At 39.7% G+C, this 18,649-nt stretch overlaps 1 protein-coding gene across 1 annotated transcript; it reads left to right on the top strand.

Annotated features, from left to right (window-relative positions):
• Nucleotides 1-1,171: 1,171 nt before the first annotated feature.
• Nucleotides 1,172-5,342, top strand: LOC147570693 (putative disease resistance protein RGA1). Its single transcript, XM_086664670.1, has 3 exons — nt 1,172-1,483; nt 2,713-3,639; nt 4,086-5,342. The coding sequence occupies exons 1-3, from the start codon at nt 1,172-1,174 to the stop codon at nt 5,340-5,342; spliced, it is 2,496 nt and encodes an 831-aa protein (XP_086520796.1).
• Nucleotides 5,343-18,649: the final 13,307 nt, after the last annotated feature.

The raw sequence follows: 18,649 nt of genomic DNA, 5'->3' as shown, positions 1-18,649 counted from the left end.
GGGAGACCCCCAACGGCCATATTTGGGGCTGGGAGCCCCCCAGCCCGGGCTCCCAGCCCCGGGGCTCCCGGGTTGGAGGGATGGGGCTGGGGGCTGGGGGCTGGGGCTCCCAATTCATATGTTGGAGCTGCTCTTAGTAGTCAGTCTGCCAGATTAGTAGCATCTTCCTTACCCAATCCTAAAGGTAATAACTAGTTTTCAACTACCCTTTATCTCAATTATGTTGGAAACCCTAATCCAGTGTGTTAGTTTCAGGATTATCTAGTCGATTTGAGGGATTACCTTTGAAGATTAATGAACACGGTCGTCCTCTTCTCATAGATTGTTTATCTCTCTAGGATTCAATTTAGACATCCGTATGTTGGTGCTATTCCTACGTTGGTTGTGGGAGGGGATGTTGGTCACTTGTAAGCGTGAGAGATATCCTCACCTTTCGAGCTAACTTTTTGGGCGAGATAGGCCTAAGACCACTTGGGGGCAAAGGAAGACCCAAGAACACACCCGCAAAATTTTATAGCTTCAATTTCTACCCCTCATTTTCTTTAGGTTCAATGGCCTTGTTAAGTGACAGGAATCTTTTATATCCATGGTGCATATTTGGAACCAATATTTGTTCTCTCTCCCCATATTTATTTTGTTTCGATCGTTGAAGATTTTTACCTTTTTTTTTGTATGTTTCCTTTCTTCCATTATCTTATGCCGTAGATTTTCATTTATACAGTCACAATGTAATTGAAGCTAGGAAGGGGAACCCACCTGTAATGCCAGCCGTGATGACCCCAGGAGGTCCCGTAGATCTTTCATCAGTATTATTCAGGAACCGCATAAGATACGACCCAGCGTGCAAATGACGTTTCGGGGCTGGGTCTTTGTTAACATTAACAAACTAAGTCATCGGAATAAACTGTAAGGAAAAGAACTCAAGTTGGAGTACAATATAGAGACAAAGTGCGTGCATAAGAAGAGATTGATTAAGAAAACTGAAATCTTGAAGAAAGAGAGAGAGAGAGAGAGAGAGAGAGAGAGAGAGAGAGAGAGAGAGAGAGAGAGAGAGAGAGAGAGAGAGAGAGAGAGAGAGAGAGAGAGAGAGAGAGAGAGAGAGAGAGAGAGAGAGAGAGAGAGAGAGAGAGAGAGAGAGAGAGAGAGAGAGAGAGAGAGAGAGAGAGAGAGAATGGCAATAGTTGAAGGTCTTCTAGTTAATGGTGTAACTGAAATCTTGAAGAAACTTGTGGGTGTCATCTCAAATGAGATTGGTCCTGTTTGGAACATGAGAAGTGATCTGAAGAATCTCGAAAAAACACTGGAGATGATTTTGGCTGTAATATCTCATGCTGAGAATCGACAAGTTAATGATAATTCAGTCAAGCTTTGGTTGAAACGCCTCCGAGATGTCGCTTATGATGCTTACGACGTTCTTGACGAGTTTTCATATGAATTAATGCGTAGAGACGCAATTATGAATGGTCGTCGTAAGCGAGACAAGGTACACAATTATTTACTTTCAGTAGTACCGAAAAGCATCTCATTTGACTCCCAGGTGGCTACTAAAATCAAAACTATCAACACAAACTTAGATAAAATTACCAAAGATATGGCTAGCTTTGGTTTCTCCCAGCTGGGTAGTAGTAATAGTACTAGTGATCATCTTCAACACAACGGCCGAATCAACACTCACTCCTACGTAGACGACTCCGAAATTAATGTCGAGAGGGAGAATGACATATCCAACATAATTAGCTCACTAATTAACTCACGTGGTGATGAAAAATTTTCTGTCATATCCATTGTGGCTTGTGGCTATGGGAGGGATTGGAAAGACAACACTTGATCGACAAGTCTATCATCATGAGCAGGGGCGATGCCACCTTGGGGCCTATGGGGGCACATGCCCCCACACCCCAAGGTGGAACCCATTTTGTCCCCTCTAACTACTCTGTAAAATATACATGCACAAAAAGCATTTCTATGGGGAGAAACAAAAATGCTAAGCCAAAATAGCAAAGCATATAAGAGGGTGTATATCTCTTAGCATTTTTTGGACACCAACCAACTTTCTCCCTATCACTTATTATTCTTTATTGTTTATTTGTGTTAGATTTAGTCGATTTTGTGTGTTTTACTTAGTGGTAACTCAGTGACACTCTACGATGATCCCACATCCACATGGCAAGTTAGAGTTCATGTAAGCTAGAATTCATGTAAGTTCTGAGTTCATGTAAGCTCGAGTATGTCATTTCTTACTAATCTTCAAGAAAAAAGCAAAAACATTATCTGTTTAGATAAATAAAGCAACTATCAATGAGTATCATTATTCTAATCTTTTATGTAGTTTTCTTATAAAATTTTGATATTACCCGGAGGTACTTATGGATCAATTAGAAGGTCATATAAAAGATACACAATTAACGGCGAATTTATCGAATCCAAAGGTATTAGAATTCTTACAAAGAAATATGTGAGAGGAAGTGTATCTCTTTTATACTTATTATGGACACTTAGATTAAACTTTATTTATTACAATTTCCATAACAATGAGTTTTTTTCCAATGTCGAGATAAAATTTAACAATCAAATAGAAGACGAGTGGATAGATGATTTGATACTGTTTACAGTATAGTTATTATCTAATGAGTTAAGAGAGTCAAGTGTTATTAAACAACGGATGTGGTTATTCTTTTTGTGATATTCGCATTGATTCTTGGTTCTTTAAAGAAAAGAGTGCCCCCATATAGTAAATATTCTGGCCTCGCCACTGATCATGAGACTGTAACCCAACACTTTGGCTTAAAAATATGGGTTTATGTCTCTGACCGTGATATTGTTGTCGATGAAGTGTTAAAAGATATCCTCGAGTCGATTACTAAATCCACTTGTGACACACCCACTACTGATGTGTTGGTAGGTCGACTTCGTGAAGAGTTGAATGGCAAAAAGTATTTGTTAATCCTCGACGATTTTTGGGACAAAGATAATGGAAAATGGGCAAGTCTTAAAAGTTGTTTGTCAGTCGGTGCTCAAGGGAGCAAAATTTTAGTAACTACGCGAAGTGTTGAGGTCGCATCAAACGTTAGGGGAGCAATTTCTCCTTACATCTTGCAACAAATTTCGGACGAGGGTTGTTGGTCTATTATCAAACAACGAGCATTTTCTCCTGGCGGAGCACAAGAGAGCTCAAATATGATATATATTGGAAAAGGCTTAGCAAGTAAATGTGGCGGTGTTCCCCTCGCAGCACAAATACTAGGAGGTGTTATGCACAACAAAAATCAACAACGAGATTGGTTGGAAATAAAAGACAATCCAGTAATGAAAATCTTAGAAAATGAAAGTAGAATAAAGGAAATATTGAAATTGAGTTACGATCATTTGTTGCCTAATCTAAAACATTGTTTCTCTTATTGTTCTATATTTCCAAGGGGATGGGTGTTTAAGAGAAAAACTATGGTCCAGTTGTGGATAGCAGAAGGGTTTGTTCCATCACCAACGGCAGAAGAAGGAAATAAATTTTTTAATATTTTAGTAAACAATTCATTACTCCAAACTCATACACCATTACTAGATAAAAAGTACAAGATACATGATCTTATACATGACCTTGCACGAAGTTTTAGTGAGGATAATGAGTTGTTAAATGTGAAGGTGAGCGAAATGGATGCCATTTCTAACAAAGAAGTTCGTCGCCTAGGGGTTTTTGACGAGAAAGAATTTTCAATAAAATTTCCGAAGAATTTGCGCATTTTTCTTGCACTCAATAGAGAGGGTCCATGGAAATCTAATTGTGTCTTTAGTAATAGGTACTTACGCATATTAAGATAGAGATTTCAAATATTAGGAGTTCTCCTCTATCTTTGGCCAAATTGAAACACTTGAGATACCTTAACCTCAAATACTGTTCAGTCCAAGTACATGATTTGACTATCGGTGCTCTATATAATTTGCAAACACTCCTTTTAGAAAAATGTTTTAATCTTCGAGGTCTCCCTAATGACATCGGAGCATTAAAAAATCTAAGGCATCTGTCTCTTGCTGGATGTTCTGACGTTGAAGAATTGCCCAAGTCTATTTGTGGCCTGTCTAACTTGCAGTATCTGTTCCTCCGGAAATGTACTAAATTAGAAGGGTTGCCCGGTGATATCGGAAAATTGAAAAGACTGAGAATACTTGATCTTTCTAGTACTGGCATGAATAAATTACCTGACTCCATTAATGATTGTCATGATTTGGAAGTGTTGAATGTCGAAGATTGTGAAGATCTTAGTGAGCTACCGAAAGAGTTAGGAGCTTTGAAACGATTACGTATCCTAAATATTTTTGAGACAAGTATAACAGATTTGTCTGACAGTATTATTGAATTGACGGAATTGACCGAATTACATCTGGGGAATTGGCACCCTCCCAAATACATAGGAAATTGGACTAACCTGACAAGTCTTACATTAGATAGGTATGATGTGAGTGAAAATAGTGGTGGTGGTATTGGAGACCTAGGAGGTCTAAACCTCATTCGTGGTGACTTAGTGATCAATTATTTGAAGAGGGTAAGAGGTGGTGGAATAGAGGAAGCCAAACGAGCCAACTTAAGGGGAAAATCAAACATTACCCTTTTAGAACTAAACTGGCAGGGTCCTCATTCAGCTATTGATTCAGATATTGATGTTGTTAATGATGTTAACGAAAACGGACATTTGGATGAAGACGTACTGGAGGGCCTTCAACCTCATTCTAATCTGAAGAAAATGATAATTAAAGGCTATAAAGGTTTGAAACTTCCATCATGGATCACTAATAATAGTGTCTCATTGTCTCTACCAAATTTGTTCTTGTTAGAACTGGGAAACTGCAACGGAATTCAACGACTTCAAGGCCTTGGTCAACTTCCTCAGTTGAAATATCTTACTTTGGATCATTTGGAAAATTTAGAAGAATGGATTGAGGAGGAGGAGGCAGCTATTGCAGCAGAAGAATCCACCAGAGTTTCGCGACATTCTTCTTCTTCTTCTTCTTCTTGTTATTTTCCCATGCTTGCTAACTTGTTCGTTAGATATTGCCCAAAGTTAATTACATTACCAACTACTATCTTTCCCTGTCTTGAGGATCTCACCATTAAACAAGTTGATTCCAAGCTATTGAATAATATCACCAACTTCACTTGTCTGCAATACCTTCAAATAGGGGAGTTTATGAGTGATATTGGCGAAAACAGACATTTAGATGAAGACGTACCGGAGGGCCATAAACCTCATTCTAATCTGAAGAAAATGAGAATTGATGGCTATAAAGGTTTGAAACTTCCATCATGGATGACTAATAGTGTAAGTGGAAGTTTCTTGGAGGCGGTTTAACATGAGAAGAGATGGTTTCCAATTCTTGGAGGCGGTTTAACATGAGAAGAGGCGGTTTCCAAATTTGGGATGGTTTCCAATTTTTGGCTCAATTTGGTTCAATTCCCACCGGCTTATATTACTATATAAATAGGGGTATTGAACATCTAAACAACATCAACACAAGCGACAACAACTCCTCTTTAGAGAAAGCTAAAGAGAGAGAGCAAGTGAGAGAGAAAATTTTTTGTTCATAATTTTGAGCGGTGTTAAATTTCTCGGTCGTCGAAGATCTAGTATAGAAGGTTAATTTCTATGCGGTACCATCTTGGGACGAACTTGCGGGTTGTGTTAGTCGTCTTCATCTATCCTTCAATAAAGATTTCTTGTTCGCCCGAGGACGTAGGCTTTAAAGCCGAACCTCGTTAAATTCTGTTCGCATATTTGATTTTGACTTAGCTTTTCGATTAATCTTCATAATCGGATCAATTTCTAGGATAGGTTCGATAGCTTCCGCGACTTTTTTAGTTCTAACAATTGGTACCAGAGCCTTGTTGAGATTGAACGAAGAGAAGATGGGATCGAGAAGTGGTACGGTCAAAGCAGGGAAATATGAGATAGAGAAGTTCAATGGGAAAAACGATTTTTCTTATTGGCGGATGCAGATGAAGAATCTGTTAATCTCGCAGAAATTACACAAGACGTTGACGGGAAAGAAACCAGGAGATATGTCAGATGAGGATTGGGAAGAGTTAGATCTCGAAGCACGGGCTACCATTATGTTGTGTCTTGAGAGGGACGTGGCGTTCCTAGTAGACGAAGAAACAACGGCGGCGGGTGTGTGGTTAAAACTAGAAAGCAGTTTCATGACGAAAACTTTAACGAATCGGGTCTACTTAAAATCCAAATTATTCACATGTAGAATGGAAGAGGGTTCTTCTATTCAGGAATATGTGAATAGGTTTGACAGGATTATCTCAGATTTGAAGGATATTGATGTTAAGGTTGAGGATGAGGACCAAGCCCTCATATTGTTACTTTCATTACCTAAATCCTATGAGAACCTTGTTCAAACTTTGATGCTTGTTGGTGATAGTCTAAGCATGGAAGAGACGAGAAATTCGCTATTAGCGGATGACCTTTGTAAGGTTGCTACTAGCAGTATGGCGTCGGGTGGAGTAGACAAGAATCAAGCAAAAGGGTTGTTTGTAACGAGGGGGAGGAGTAATGAAGGGGAAAGGGAAAGGGCGGGAAATCTAGATCCAAATCTAGAGGCTCTTTCAAGAAAACGTGCTTTAGTTGTGGTGAGCTTGGCCACTTTAAAGCGGCTTGTCCAAAGAGAAAGTTGAAGCAAAAGAACGAAGGCTACAAGGAGAAACAAGAGATGCAAGAGGCGGGATATGTGTCAGAAGAGGCGAACGAATGTTTCTCGGTGACAGAGGTGTCTGAGAAGATCTTCGATAAGTGGATGCTTGATTCAGGGGCGTCACACCATATGTGCCCAAATAGGGAGTGGTTTACTACCTATAGGAGTATAGATGGTGGTACAGTTATACTGGGTGATGATAGTATATGTAAAACTGTGGGACTCGGAACAATACGGATCAAGATGCACGATGGAGTGGTGAGAACATTGACGGACGTAAGACACATACCCGATTTGCGGAAAAATATAATTTCCCTTGGTGTGTTGGAGCGGAACGGCTGTAAGATAATTATAGAGAATGGCTCCATAAAAGTCGTTAAGGGTTCTTTGGTGGTAATGAGAGGTACTCGTTACGGAAATTTATACAAACTTTTGGGGACAACAATTACGGGAGATGTAGCAGTAGGAATTAGTGGAAGGGATCCAACGACTAGTACGAGGCTTTGGCATATGCGCCTTGGGCATATGTCAGAAAAGGGTCTATCTTTGATGTGCGGGAAAGGCTTGTTGAAGGACATGAAGAAGCCTTGCATGGAGTTTTGTGAGCATTGTGTGTTCGGGAAGGCACACAGGGTGACGTTCTTTACAAGCAAGCACAGGAGCAAAGAGGTGTTAGACTACGTACACACCGATGTCTGGGGACCGGCAAAGTTACCTTCCAAGGGTGGTTCCAGGTATTTTGTTACATTCGTTGATGATCATTCGAGATTTGTCTGGCTTTATTTTCTGAAGCATAAGAATGAGGTATTCAACACATTCCTGGTGTGGAAAGCAATGGTTGAGAACAAAACTGGTCGAAAGCTGAAGACGTTAAGGTCGGATAATGGGACCGAGTACACGGATGGGGCATTCAAGGAGTTTTGTAATCAGGAAGGCATTGTGAGACACTGGACAGTAGTAAACACACCTCAACAGAATGGAGTCGCAGAGAGATTGAACCGTACACTACTTGAGAAGGCTAGATGTATGCGCTCCAATTCGGGATTAGGCGTAGAATGGTGGGCAGAATCTGTTGCTACAGCTTGTTATATTGTGAACAGGTCTCCACATTATTCTTTAGATGGCGGCATACCTTACGAGGTGTGGTCAGGTGAACATGCAGATTACGAGAGACTTAAGGTTTTCGGTTGTACGACCTATTACCATGTTAAAGGTAACAAACTTGACAATAGAGAAAAGAAGGCAATTTTCTTAGGATATGTTACAGGAGTCAAGGGTTATCGGCTATGGTGTACGGAAGACAAGAAGTTTGTAATCAGCAGAGATGTGGTGTTTGATGAGTCATCTATTGTAGCTATGGCGAAAGCTACGGTGCCTAATTGTGGTGATGTTGGGTCTACTAAAGCTCAAGTAGTGGAAGTAGAAGCCGAAGACCAACGGGTTTCTAGGAATCATGATCAGGTGGAGCATCAGGATAAAACTCAAGATGAGGAAATTGATGAACCCGATCATGAGGAGGTTCAAGGGGAAGGTACACAAGTTTTACAACAACAACAGCAGGATGTTTCGGTACACACTAGGCCGAAACGGTTATATAAGCCGGTACAGAGGTTAGGGTCAGAGAAACCTCTTAGGCATTACGGGCAGGCAAATCTGGTTGAATATGCACTCTCGGTGGAAGACGACGAGCCGGTCACCTTCAAACAAGCTATTACCTCGGAGGAAAGAGAGAGTTGGTTGGTTGCTATCCAAGAAGAGATGGAGTCTCTTCACAAGAACAAGACATGGGAGGTTGTCCCGTTGCCCGAAGGTAAGTCTATTATTGGTTGTAAATGGGTGTACAAGAAGAAAGAGGATTCTTCCGAAATCAAGGGTACAAGGTATAAGGCAAGACTAGTGGCCAAGGGTTATGCACAGAAAGAAGGGGTCGACTACAATGAGATTTTCTCACCGGTCGTGAAACATACTTCTATTCGGGTGCTATTGAGTATTGTTGCTCACAGGGATCTTGAGCTGGAACAACTCGATGTTAAAACCGCCTTCTTGCACGGAGATTTGGAAGAAGAAATTTATATGGCTCAACCAGAGGGATACAAGGTTGAGGGCAAAGAAAATCAAGTATGTCGTTTGAGGAAATCTCTTTACGGATTGAAACAATCCCCTCGCCAATGGTACAAACGATTTGATTTTTTCATGCTAAAGCATAGTTTTCGCAGAAGTGACTATGATTGTTGTGTATACCTCAAGAAGCTTCGCGAAGGTGACTTTATTTATCTCCTTTTGTATGTGGATGACATGCTTATTGCTTCACGAAGCATGGTGGAGATAAATAAGTTGAAATCTCAACTCAGTCAAGAGTTTGAGATGAAAGACATGGGCGCTGCAAAGAAGATACTGGGAATGGAGATTAAGAGAGAGCGGTCAAGTAAGAAACTGTACTTGAATCAGAAAGGTTACATCGAACGAGTAGTTTCTCGATTCGGGATGCAGAATGCGAAGGCGGTGTCAACACCTTTGGCACCACACTTCAGGCTCTCGGGTAAACAATCTCCCACTACTACGGTGGAGAAGGATCATATGGATCGTGTACCGTATGCTAGTGCAGTTGGCAGTTTGATGTACGCTATGGTGTGTACTCGTCCGGATATTTCACAAGCAGTCAGTGTGGTTAGTAGGTTTATGGCAAACCCGGGGAAGACACATTGGGAAGCTGTGAAGTGGGTCTTGAGGTACTTAAAGGGTACTGTTGATACGGGTTTGTGCTTTGGTGGAGACACATGTCAGGTAAGCGGTTATGTTGACTCGGATTATGCTGGCGATCTAGATAGAAGACGATCTACTACTGGTTATGTATTTAGGGTACATGGTGCTCCAGTTAGTTGGCGATCGATGTTACAATCTACAGTTGCGTTATCTACTACGGAGGCCGAGTATATGGCTATGGCCGAGGGTGTGAAGGAAGCATTGTGGTTGTGGGGTCTTCTGGATGATCTAGGGATTAAGCAGGAGTGCGTAGATGTATGGTGTGATAGTCAAAGTGCAATCCATTTGGCGAAGAATCAGGTTCATCATGCTCGTACTAAGCATATCGATGTCAGGTATCACTTTGTACGAGATGTCATAGAGGAAGGTGATGTTTCTCTCATGAAGGTACACACGGATGAGAATCCCGCGGACATGTTGACTAAAGTGGTGACATGTAGCAAGTTTCAGCATTGTCTGGAATTGCTACAAATCGGCTCGTGTTAAGTTGCCCGAAAGGGCGTAACGGCGACAAGGTTTTCTTTATCTGAAGGGTTGGTAGAACTACGGTAGGCTTGATCCTGTAAAAGGGTACGTAGGCAACCATGGTCATATGGTGCAGTCGGATGAAGCTACAAAAAGCAGATATATCTTACAAGGAGTATCCTGGTGTTCGTCCAAAATTTGAAGAGTATCAAATTGTGTACGAGGTGGAGAATTGTAAGTGGAAGTTTCTTGGAGGCGGTTTAACATGAGAAGAGATGGTTTCCAATTCTTGGAGGCGGTTTAACATGAGAAGAGGCGGTTTCCAAATTTGGGATGGTTTCCAATTTTTGGCTCAATTTGGTTCAATTCCCACCGGCTTATATTACTATATAAATAGGGGTATTGAACATCTAAACAACATCAACACAAGCAACAACAACTCCTCTTTAGAGAAAGCTAAAGAGAGAGAGCAAGTGAGAGAGAAAATTTTTTGTTCATAATTTTGAGCGGTGTTAAATTTCTCGGTCGTCGAAGATCTAGTATAGAAGGTTAATTTCTATGCGGTACCATCTTGGGACGAACTTGCGGGTTGTGTTAGTCGTCTTCATCTATCCTTCAATAAAGATTTCTTGTTCGCCCGAGGACGTAGGCTTTAAAGCCGAACCTCGTTAAATTCTGTTCGCATATTTGATTTTGACTTAGCTTTTCGATTAATCTTCATAATCGGATCAATTTCTAGGATAGGTTCGATAGCTTCCGCGACTTTCAGTTCTAACAAATAGTATCTCATTTTCTGTACCAAATTTGGTGGAGCTAGAACTGCGAAACTGCAACGGAATTAAACAACTTCAAGGCCTTGGTCAACTTCCTCACTTGAGAAGGCTTTATTTAGTTCATTTGGAAAGTGTAGAAGAATGGATTGAGGAGGAGACAGCTTCTTGTTATTTTCCCATGCTTGTTGAGTTGGATATTCAATTTTGCCCAAAGTTGATTACATTCCCAACTACTATCTTTCCCTGTCTTGAATATCTCACCATTAAACAAGTCGATTCCAAGATATTGAATATCACAAACTTCACTTCTCTGGAATACCTTCAAATAGTGGATGTTCCACAACTTGGGTTTCTGCCACGCCAGATATTACATCCTAGACTTAGGCATCTGATCATTAGAGAATGTCGTAATTTCCAAGGTTTCCTTCCACATATACAAGACATTGATTTACAAGCCCTCCAGAGGTCATGCAATATAAAGATTGAATGGTTGCATCCTCAATCTGATACTACAAAGAAGGTTATGTAGATGTTCTATTTGTAATGCAGATATTGATTTTTGCCCCGCAATACTTTGTTCAACTAATGAGAACCCAAATAAGTCTTTTGTTAACCCTGAAATTGCAGTTGAATGATTCATGGACTAACCAAAATAAGTTTTTTTTTCTGTATTCTTTTGCTGAATCGGTAAGATTCGGAATTTGAAAAGTTAGTTTCAGTTGAAAGACATAATATTACTATTCAACTAAAGTGAACTTAGATATAGTATTCACAAACGGTACCAACTTGTGAACACAGCAAATTTTAGGAGGATAGAATCATAAGTTACTTTTAGTGAATGCAATAAGTTATTGTAAATATTGACAATAACCAAGTTTTTATAAGAAGAAAAAGGAAGAAAATGATGAATATAAGATGGCCTAGTACAATGTATGAGTGTGATATTTCTACTTTTTGCTTTCTAGGGTCCACCTTCATTTGTTAGGGGAGCGATTTTACCTCACACTTTGCAACAGATTTCGGATGAGGGTTGTTGGTCTATTATCAAACACAGAGCATTTTCTCCTGGCGGAGCACACGAGAGCTCAAATATGATAGATCTTGGAAAAGACATAGCAAGTAAATGTGGCGGTGTTCCCCTTGCAGCACAAACACTAGGAAGCCTTATGCACAACACTAATCAACAAAGCGACAGGCTGAAAATTAAAAACATGCCCATAATGAAAATCTTAGAAAATGGAAGTAGAATAAAGGAAATACTGAAATTGAGTTACGATCATTTGTTGCCTAATCTAAAATAGTGTTTCTCTTATTGTTCTATATTTCCTAGAGGTTGGGTCTTTAAGAGAGAAACTATGGTCCAATTGTGGATAGCAGAAGGGTTTGTTCCATCACCAATGGAAGAAGAAGAAGAAGAAGAAGGAAATAAATTTATTAATATTTTGTTAAACAATTCATTACTCCAAACTCATTCAGGAAGACTAGATAAAGAGTACATGATCTTATATATGACCTTGCACAAAGTGTTAGTGAAGAGTTCTTAAATGTAAAAGTAAGCAAAATGGATGCCATTTCTAACAAAGAAATTCGTCGTCTAGGGGTGGATTTTGACAAGAAAGAAATTTCAGCAACATTTCCAAAGAAACTGCACACTTTTCTTACCTTCAATGCAAAGTATCCATGGGAATCTAATTGTGTATTTAGTAATAAGTACTTGTGCGTATTAAGTTTGACTCGTCCAATGATACCTTCACCTCTCTCTTTTACCAAATTGAAACACTTGAGATACCTTAACCTCTCATTCTGATCACTCCAAGTACATGATTTGACTAATGGTGCTTTATATAATTTGCAAACCCTCCTATTAGACAATTGTTTTAATCTTCGAGGTCTCCCTAATGACATGGAAACATCAAAAAATCTAAGGCGTCTTACTGTGTATTGGTGTCCACAATTTGAAGAACTGCCCAAGTCTATGTGTACGGTGTACCTTGTCTAACTTGCAATTTTTGTTCCTCCAGGGTTGTCTTAAATTACAAGGGTTGCCCACTGACATTGGAAATTTGAAAAAACTGAAAATTCTTGATGTCACTGGTTCTGGGATAAATAAGTTACCTGACTCCATTAATGAGTATCATGATTTGGTGGTGTTCAATGCTAGCAGTTGTAGAAATCTTAGTGAGCTACCCAAAGACTTCGGAGCTTTGAAACGTTTATGTGTCCTAAATATTTCTAAGGCAAGTATAAGAGATTTTCCTGAAAGTATTATTGAATTGACGGAATTGACCGAGTTACATATAGGGAACTCCCAGCCTCACAAATACGTAGGAAACTGGACTAACCTGAGAAATCTTACATGGTCTTACGACACCATAGGAACAATGTCAGGAATGGATCGCCTAACTCATCTTGAAACATTAGCTAGGTATGATGTGAGTGAAAATACTGGATCACATTGTGCTTCTGGTTGCGGTGGTATTGGAGACTTGGGAGGTCTAAACCTCATTCGTGGTAACTTAACGATCAATTGTTTGAAGCAGGTAAGAGGTGGTGGAATAGAGGAAGCCAGCCGATCAAATTTAAGGGAAAAATCAAATATTACCTGTTTGACACTAAACTGGGGCCATCCTTCAGATATTGATGTTGTTAATGATGTTGACGAAAATGGGCATCTGGATGAAGACGTACTGGAGGGCCTTCAACCTCATTCTAATCTGAAGAAAATGGAAATTCATGGCTATGAAGGTTTGAAACTTCCATCATGGATGACTAATACGTCATCGTCTCTACCAAATTTGGTGCAGCTAATGCTGTATAAGTGCAACGGAATTCAACTACTTCAAGGCCTTGGTCAACTTCCTCGCTTGAAACTTCCATCATGGATGACTAGTATCTCATTGTCTCTACCAAATTTGGTGGAACTAGAACTAGATAACTGCAACGGAATTCAACAACTTCAAGACCTTGGTCAACTTCCTCGCTTGAAATATCTTACTTCAGTTAATTTGGAATATTTAGAAGAATGGATTGAGGAGGAGGAGACAGGTTCTTGTTATTTTCCCATGCTTGTTGAGTTGGTCATTAGATTTTGTCCAAAGTTGATTACATTGCCAACTATTTCCCCCTGGCTCGAGAAGCTCATCGTTGAACAAGTCGATGTCAATGATATTGACGAAAACGGACATTTGGATGAAGATGTGTTGAACAAGTCGATGTCAATGATATTGACGAAAACGGACATTTGGATGAAGATGTACTGAAGGGCCTTCAATCTCATTCTAATCTGAAGGTAATGAGTGTCAATGGCTATAAAGGTTTAAAACTTCTATCATGGATGACTAATATCTCATTCTCTTTACCAAATTTGGTGTGTCTCGAACTTGAAAAATGCAACGGAATTCAACAACTTCAAGGCCTTGTGTCACGGCTTTTTTGTCCCGTTAGGTCGACCCGGCATATTATGCTCAAAACACACGGGCCGATAGTGCGAAATATCAAATCCTAACGTGCCATGCGGCGTCATGTACTCCCTCCTAGTACATAACCAGCCTTCCCGAACATATTCGGAGCATCTCGACTATCAAGTCATCTTGGTTCCCAACCAATATCGTGGCATGACACCATCGTGCCCCAACATACGAGCATAGCTCGTGCCGTCTCGTATAACCCTTCCTTGAGTCATAGACTCTCGCCCACTATAAAGGATACCAACATACGTGCGGAGCACACCAAGCCGCATATGCGGATCTTGCCATCTAGTCTCAAGCATCCGGCACCTATCATCTCGGCTACCATCCGGATATTGAGCATAGGAGCATCCATCTCTAATAAGCTACCTCATGCCCAACATAGCACATCAAGGCTTGGCCCCTTGAATAGCTCAATCCTCCATATGGAATATGCTAGCACGACGCACGCCTCGCCATGGCAAGAGAATATGTAACAACTATTCCAAAGGAACCCGCAGTAACCTATCTCCAGGTACTGTCCCGAGCCATTTCCTATGACAAGGGAACCCGTGCAATATGTTTCTCTCACATATGCTAGGCCGGCCTCATGGGTTGCGCCATGAGGATGCTCACTTCCGTGCATAAATGCTAAGATGGGCGAGCTTCCCATCCACGAGGTCTTGGCATATGCAGGATGCATATGAGGAAGGGAGACCACCCCCTCCTAAGGTGCAAACTTATTGTTTTGCCTATTTCCACAAGGAAACATCAATCCTTTTAACCAGGCATACTCTCGTTCAAATGACCCTTTATACCCCTGTTAAGTCTTGAATGCCACGGATGTCCCCGTGCATGGCCTTAAGGAAGCTTGCTGGCACTCTTGCCCTTCTTCGACCTCGTCTTCGGCCCTCCGGCCTATACGCTCATGCGTGCCATCCTAGCACTCGTCACGCCATATAACATGCTCAAGAATATGGACGTGACACTTGGTCAACTTCCTCACTTGAGAAGGCTTAATTTAGTTCATTTGGATAACTTAGAAGAATGGATTGAGGAGGAGGAGGCAGCTATTGCAGCAGAATCCACCAGAGTTTCTTCTTGTTATTTTCCCACGCTTGTTGGTTTGGTCATTAGATTTTGCCCAAAGTTGACTACATTGCCAACCAACTTGACTTCTCTGGAATACCTTCATATAGTGGATGTTCCACAACTTGAGTTACTTGCCTTTGAACAAGTTAATGCCAAGGTATTGAATATCACCAACTTCACTTCTCAGCAAGGCCTTCATATAGAGAATCTTCCACAACTTGAGTTTCTGCCTCGCCAGATATTACATCCTAGACTTGAGCAGTTGATGATTAAACAATGTCCAAATTTCCAAGGTTTCCTTCCACATATACAAGACATTGACTTACAAGCCATTGATAGGTTATCCGTTATAAATATTGACTGGTTGCACCCTCAATCTGATAGTACAAAGAAGGTTCTTTCGAAACCGTTTAAGCACTATAAATGGGGCTACAGGTTCGTTTATTTACTACTTTCATCTCTTACTTTTACATGTTTAATACACCTCCTCCTCCTCCTCCTCCTCCTACTATACTAGTTAGTAGATTGTTGCTTCATCATTGATGCAGGGAGATTTTCATGAGATATTCCAAGTATCTTGGATATCTTAAAATCTAGTTATTTTAGTAGCATAATATTTTTGTTAGTAGAGAATTTTTATTTTTAGCAGTTTTATATTTTTAGGAAACTTTTTATGTTTTAGATTCTAGTATTTTATTTATTTAGAAGTTGTTATTAGAATTTGATTAGGTTTAGGAAAGTAGTATTTTATTTATTAGAAATTGTTATTTGAGTTTGATTAGGTTAAGGAAACCCTAAGTCTATATAAAGGGGAATCTAGGAGTTGTTTTATTCATTCAAGTTTATTAATAAAATTCAGTATTTAGTAGTAAATCTTATTAGTTTTGGTTCTATAGTCTTTAGACGGAGTTCTAAGGCTTTTATCAGTTTTTCCGTTGCGTCAATCATGTTCTATTTTTCTTTATTACTCGCAGAGCCAGGGTGATCTAGATTGAGGCAGCAACGATATGCAACTAACTGAGGCATCCAATAACACAAATTAAGCCAAAATGAAGAAAGCGAAGATGTCGATGTCAGAATTAATTTCTTATTTTATTCCAGACATTATAATTTCGTGTATTTAAAAGTTATGTTGTTCATTTTGAGGTTTCATGTACCAATTATGTCCATCTAATGATTTAATAATAAGAATTCCAACTCTTTCACTTTTAACTCCATTGTCCTTTTAAGTACTCATTCAGATAATCTCGAATCTGGATAATCTTGGCCTTCATTTGCTTCCTTTAGATCCCTCAACTGAGAATTCACCCACTCCTCTATATCTTTCTCTCCATGTAAAAGATTCACTATCGGCAGGTTCATCTGTTGAGAAAAATAGCCACTCCTTATAGGTGATCAGTCTACTTAGAGTTTTTCTCTAATGCGGAAAACCAGGATCTTGGACGAAATGGTGAATAAATAGAAAAATAACCACGAAGCAAATAAAGAATAATGACACACAAGATTTATAGAGGTTCGGAGCAAGTCCTACGTCCTCTTTCAGCCGCACCAAGCAAATCCACTATGAATATGAAGTTACAACTTACCCGAGTTACCGTACACAAAGTTTAGTGTACTCCCCGATTACAATATCTTATCACTACAACTCTCACCCTCATACACTCACTCAACTCTCTGATCTCACACTCTTTCTCACTCTCTCACTTATCCAGGAGACTTGAGAAAATGGGATACTTCAAATGATGAAAGAGTATGGCTATTTATAGCCTTCTCATCCGTGAAATCAAAAAACAACAAATTAAATGCTTAGGCAACAAAAGTCTTCATTATTTAATGCATGGGAGGAAAAATCTTCCTCAAATCCAGGGAATGGATTGATTTTCTTCTTCCATCCGTTTTCTGCATGTGAATTTCAAAGCCTAGGCTCATAGCCTTTGAATTTAGTCTTGGCAATTAATGGCAAGTTGCATTCTAGTTGACCCCACCATATAACATCATCAACACAAAACAAAACGTTATTATGTCGGTTTATGTTGAGAAAAAAAGACTCGATCTACCAAAACTAAAAACTGAAATAAATCGAACCATTTTCATTTCAGGTCTTCGTCGAGTCGTTTTTGCAATGCAAAGAGTCACAGCTTGAACCATCCTCTGCAGTTTTACCTCGTCGAACTTCCCAGTCAGATCTGGATCAAGTATACCCGAAATACCTCCACTTTCTAACATTGGTTTCGCCTGGAACGGAACAGTACATCATTTTCATATACAAAGTTTTTATTATTTAAAAATTTGTAGAGAATGACTTACCCACATGACCAAGCTCTCTTGTCCTTTGGGTGGCTATGAGCTGATTGGCATTCTTCCTGAAATCAGTTCAAGAAGAAGAACCTCGAAAGAGTAAACGTCTGTCTTATCGCTAACTTTCCCTTACATGAAATACTCTGGAGCAAGATACCGGAATGTTCCAACTATACCATAATGTTCTTCAACTGAAGGTTTAGGTGTCCGAAATCAGAGAGCAATTTTCGGCATAATGTTCCAACTATACCATAATGACATTAACTTTTTGTGTTACTTCCATAACTCTGTTACCTATTGTGAGAGGCGGTTGGTGTTAGGCGGTTTTGGTGAAAGGCGGGTTTGGTGAGAGTCTTTTTTCCAAAATTGGATTTGGACTCAAAACTGCTCAAAATTTGGAAACTGCTCAAAACTCGAGATTGGAGTCAGTTTCAATGCTATATATAGGTGGTTTGAGTATTGGTAAGAATACAACTACAACACAAACACAACAACTATTCAACATAGAGTGAGAGCAAGTGAGAGAGAAATTTTATTCATTGTTTTGAGCGGTGTTTAATTTCTCGCTCGTCAAAGATCTAGTATAGAAGGTTATTTTCTATACGGTACCATCTTGGGACGAACTTGCGGGTTGTGTGAGTCGTCTTCATCTATCTTTCAATAAAGTTTTCTTGGTCGCCCGTGTTGGAAATATGTAGTAGATCAATGGAACTGTTTTGGTAGAAAGAACTTATGCATTGTGTCGTGGTATGGAGGCCACTACCTTGAAAGTGATTTCGGAGTAACAAACAATTCAAGAAAGGTATGCTCTTATGTAATAAGTATATACTTATGTGCATTTTCTTAATGATGAAAAGGGAGTATACATCTTATTCTCTCCTCATTCTTCTTTTTCAATCTCCACTTTCAATGTTCTCATAACTCAATACATGAAACACAATTTACAACATTCAAAATGTATCAAATCACATTTACTGATCACAACTTGATGTGGGTACAAGAAAATGTGGGTTATTTTACATCACCTTCCTTGCCAATGTCATAGTGCCATAGTGGTATGTCTATCAAAAATGGTTCTAGATGTTCTGTCTGCCATGGGAATATTAGTTTTTTAGGTGTTTCCTG

The sequence above is a fragment of the Eschscholzia californica genome, unplaced genomic scaffold (assembly GCF_041429995.1).
Source record: "Eschscholzia californica isolate CP2 unplaced genomic scaffold, dmEscCali1.0.p SCAF_1, whole genome shotgun sequence".
NCBI lineage: Eukaryota > Viridiplantae > Streptophyta > Magnoliopsida > Ranunculales > Papaveraceae > Eschscholzia > Eschscholzia californica.
Note: the sequence above shows the minus strand (reverse complement) of the source record. Positions and strands in the feature narration are given on the sequence as shown.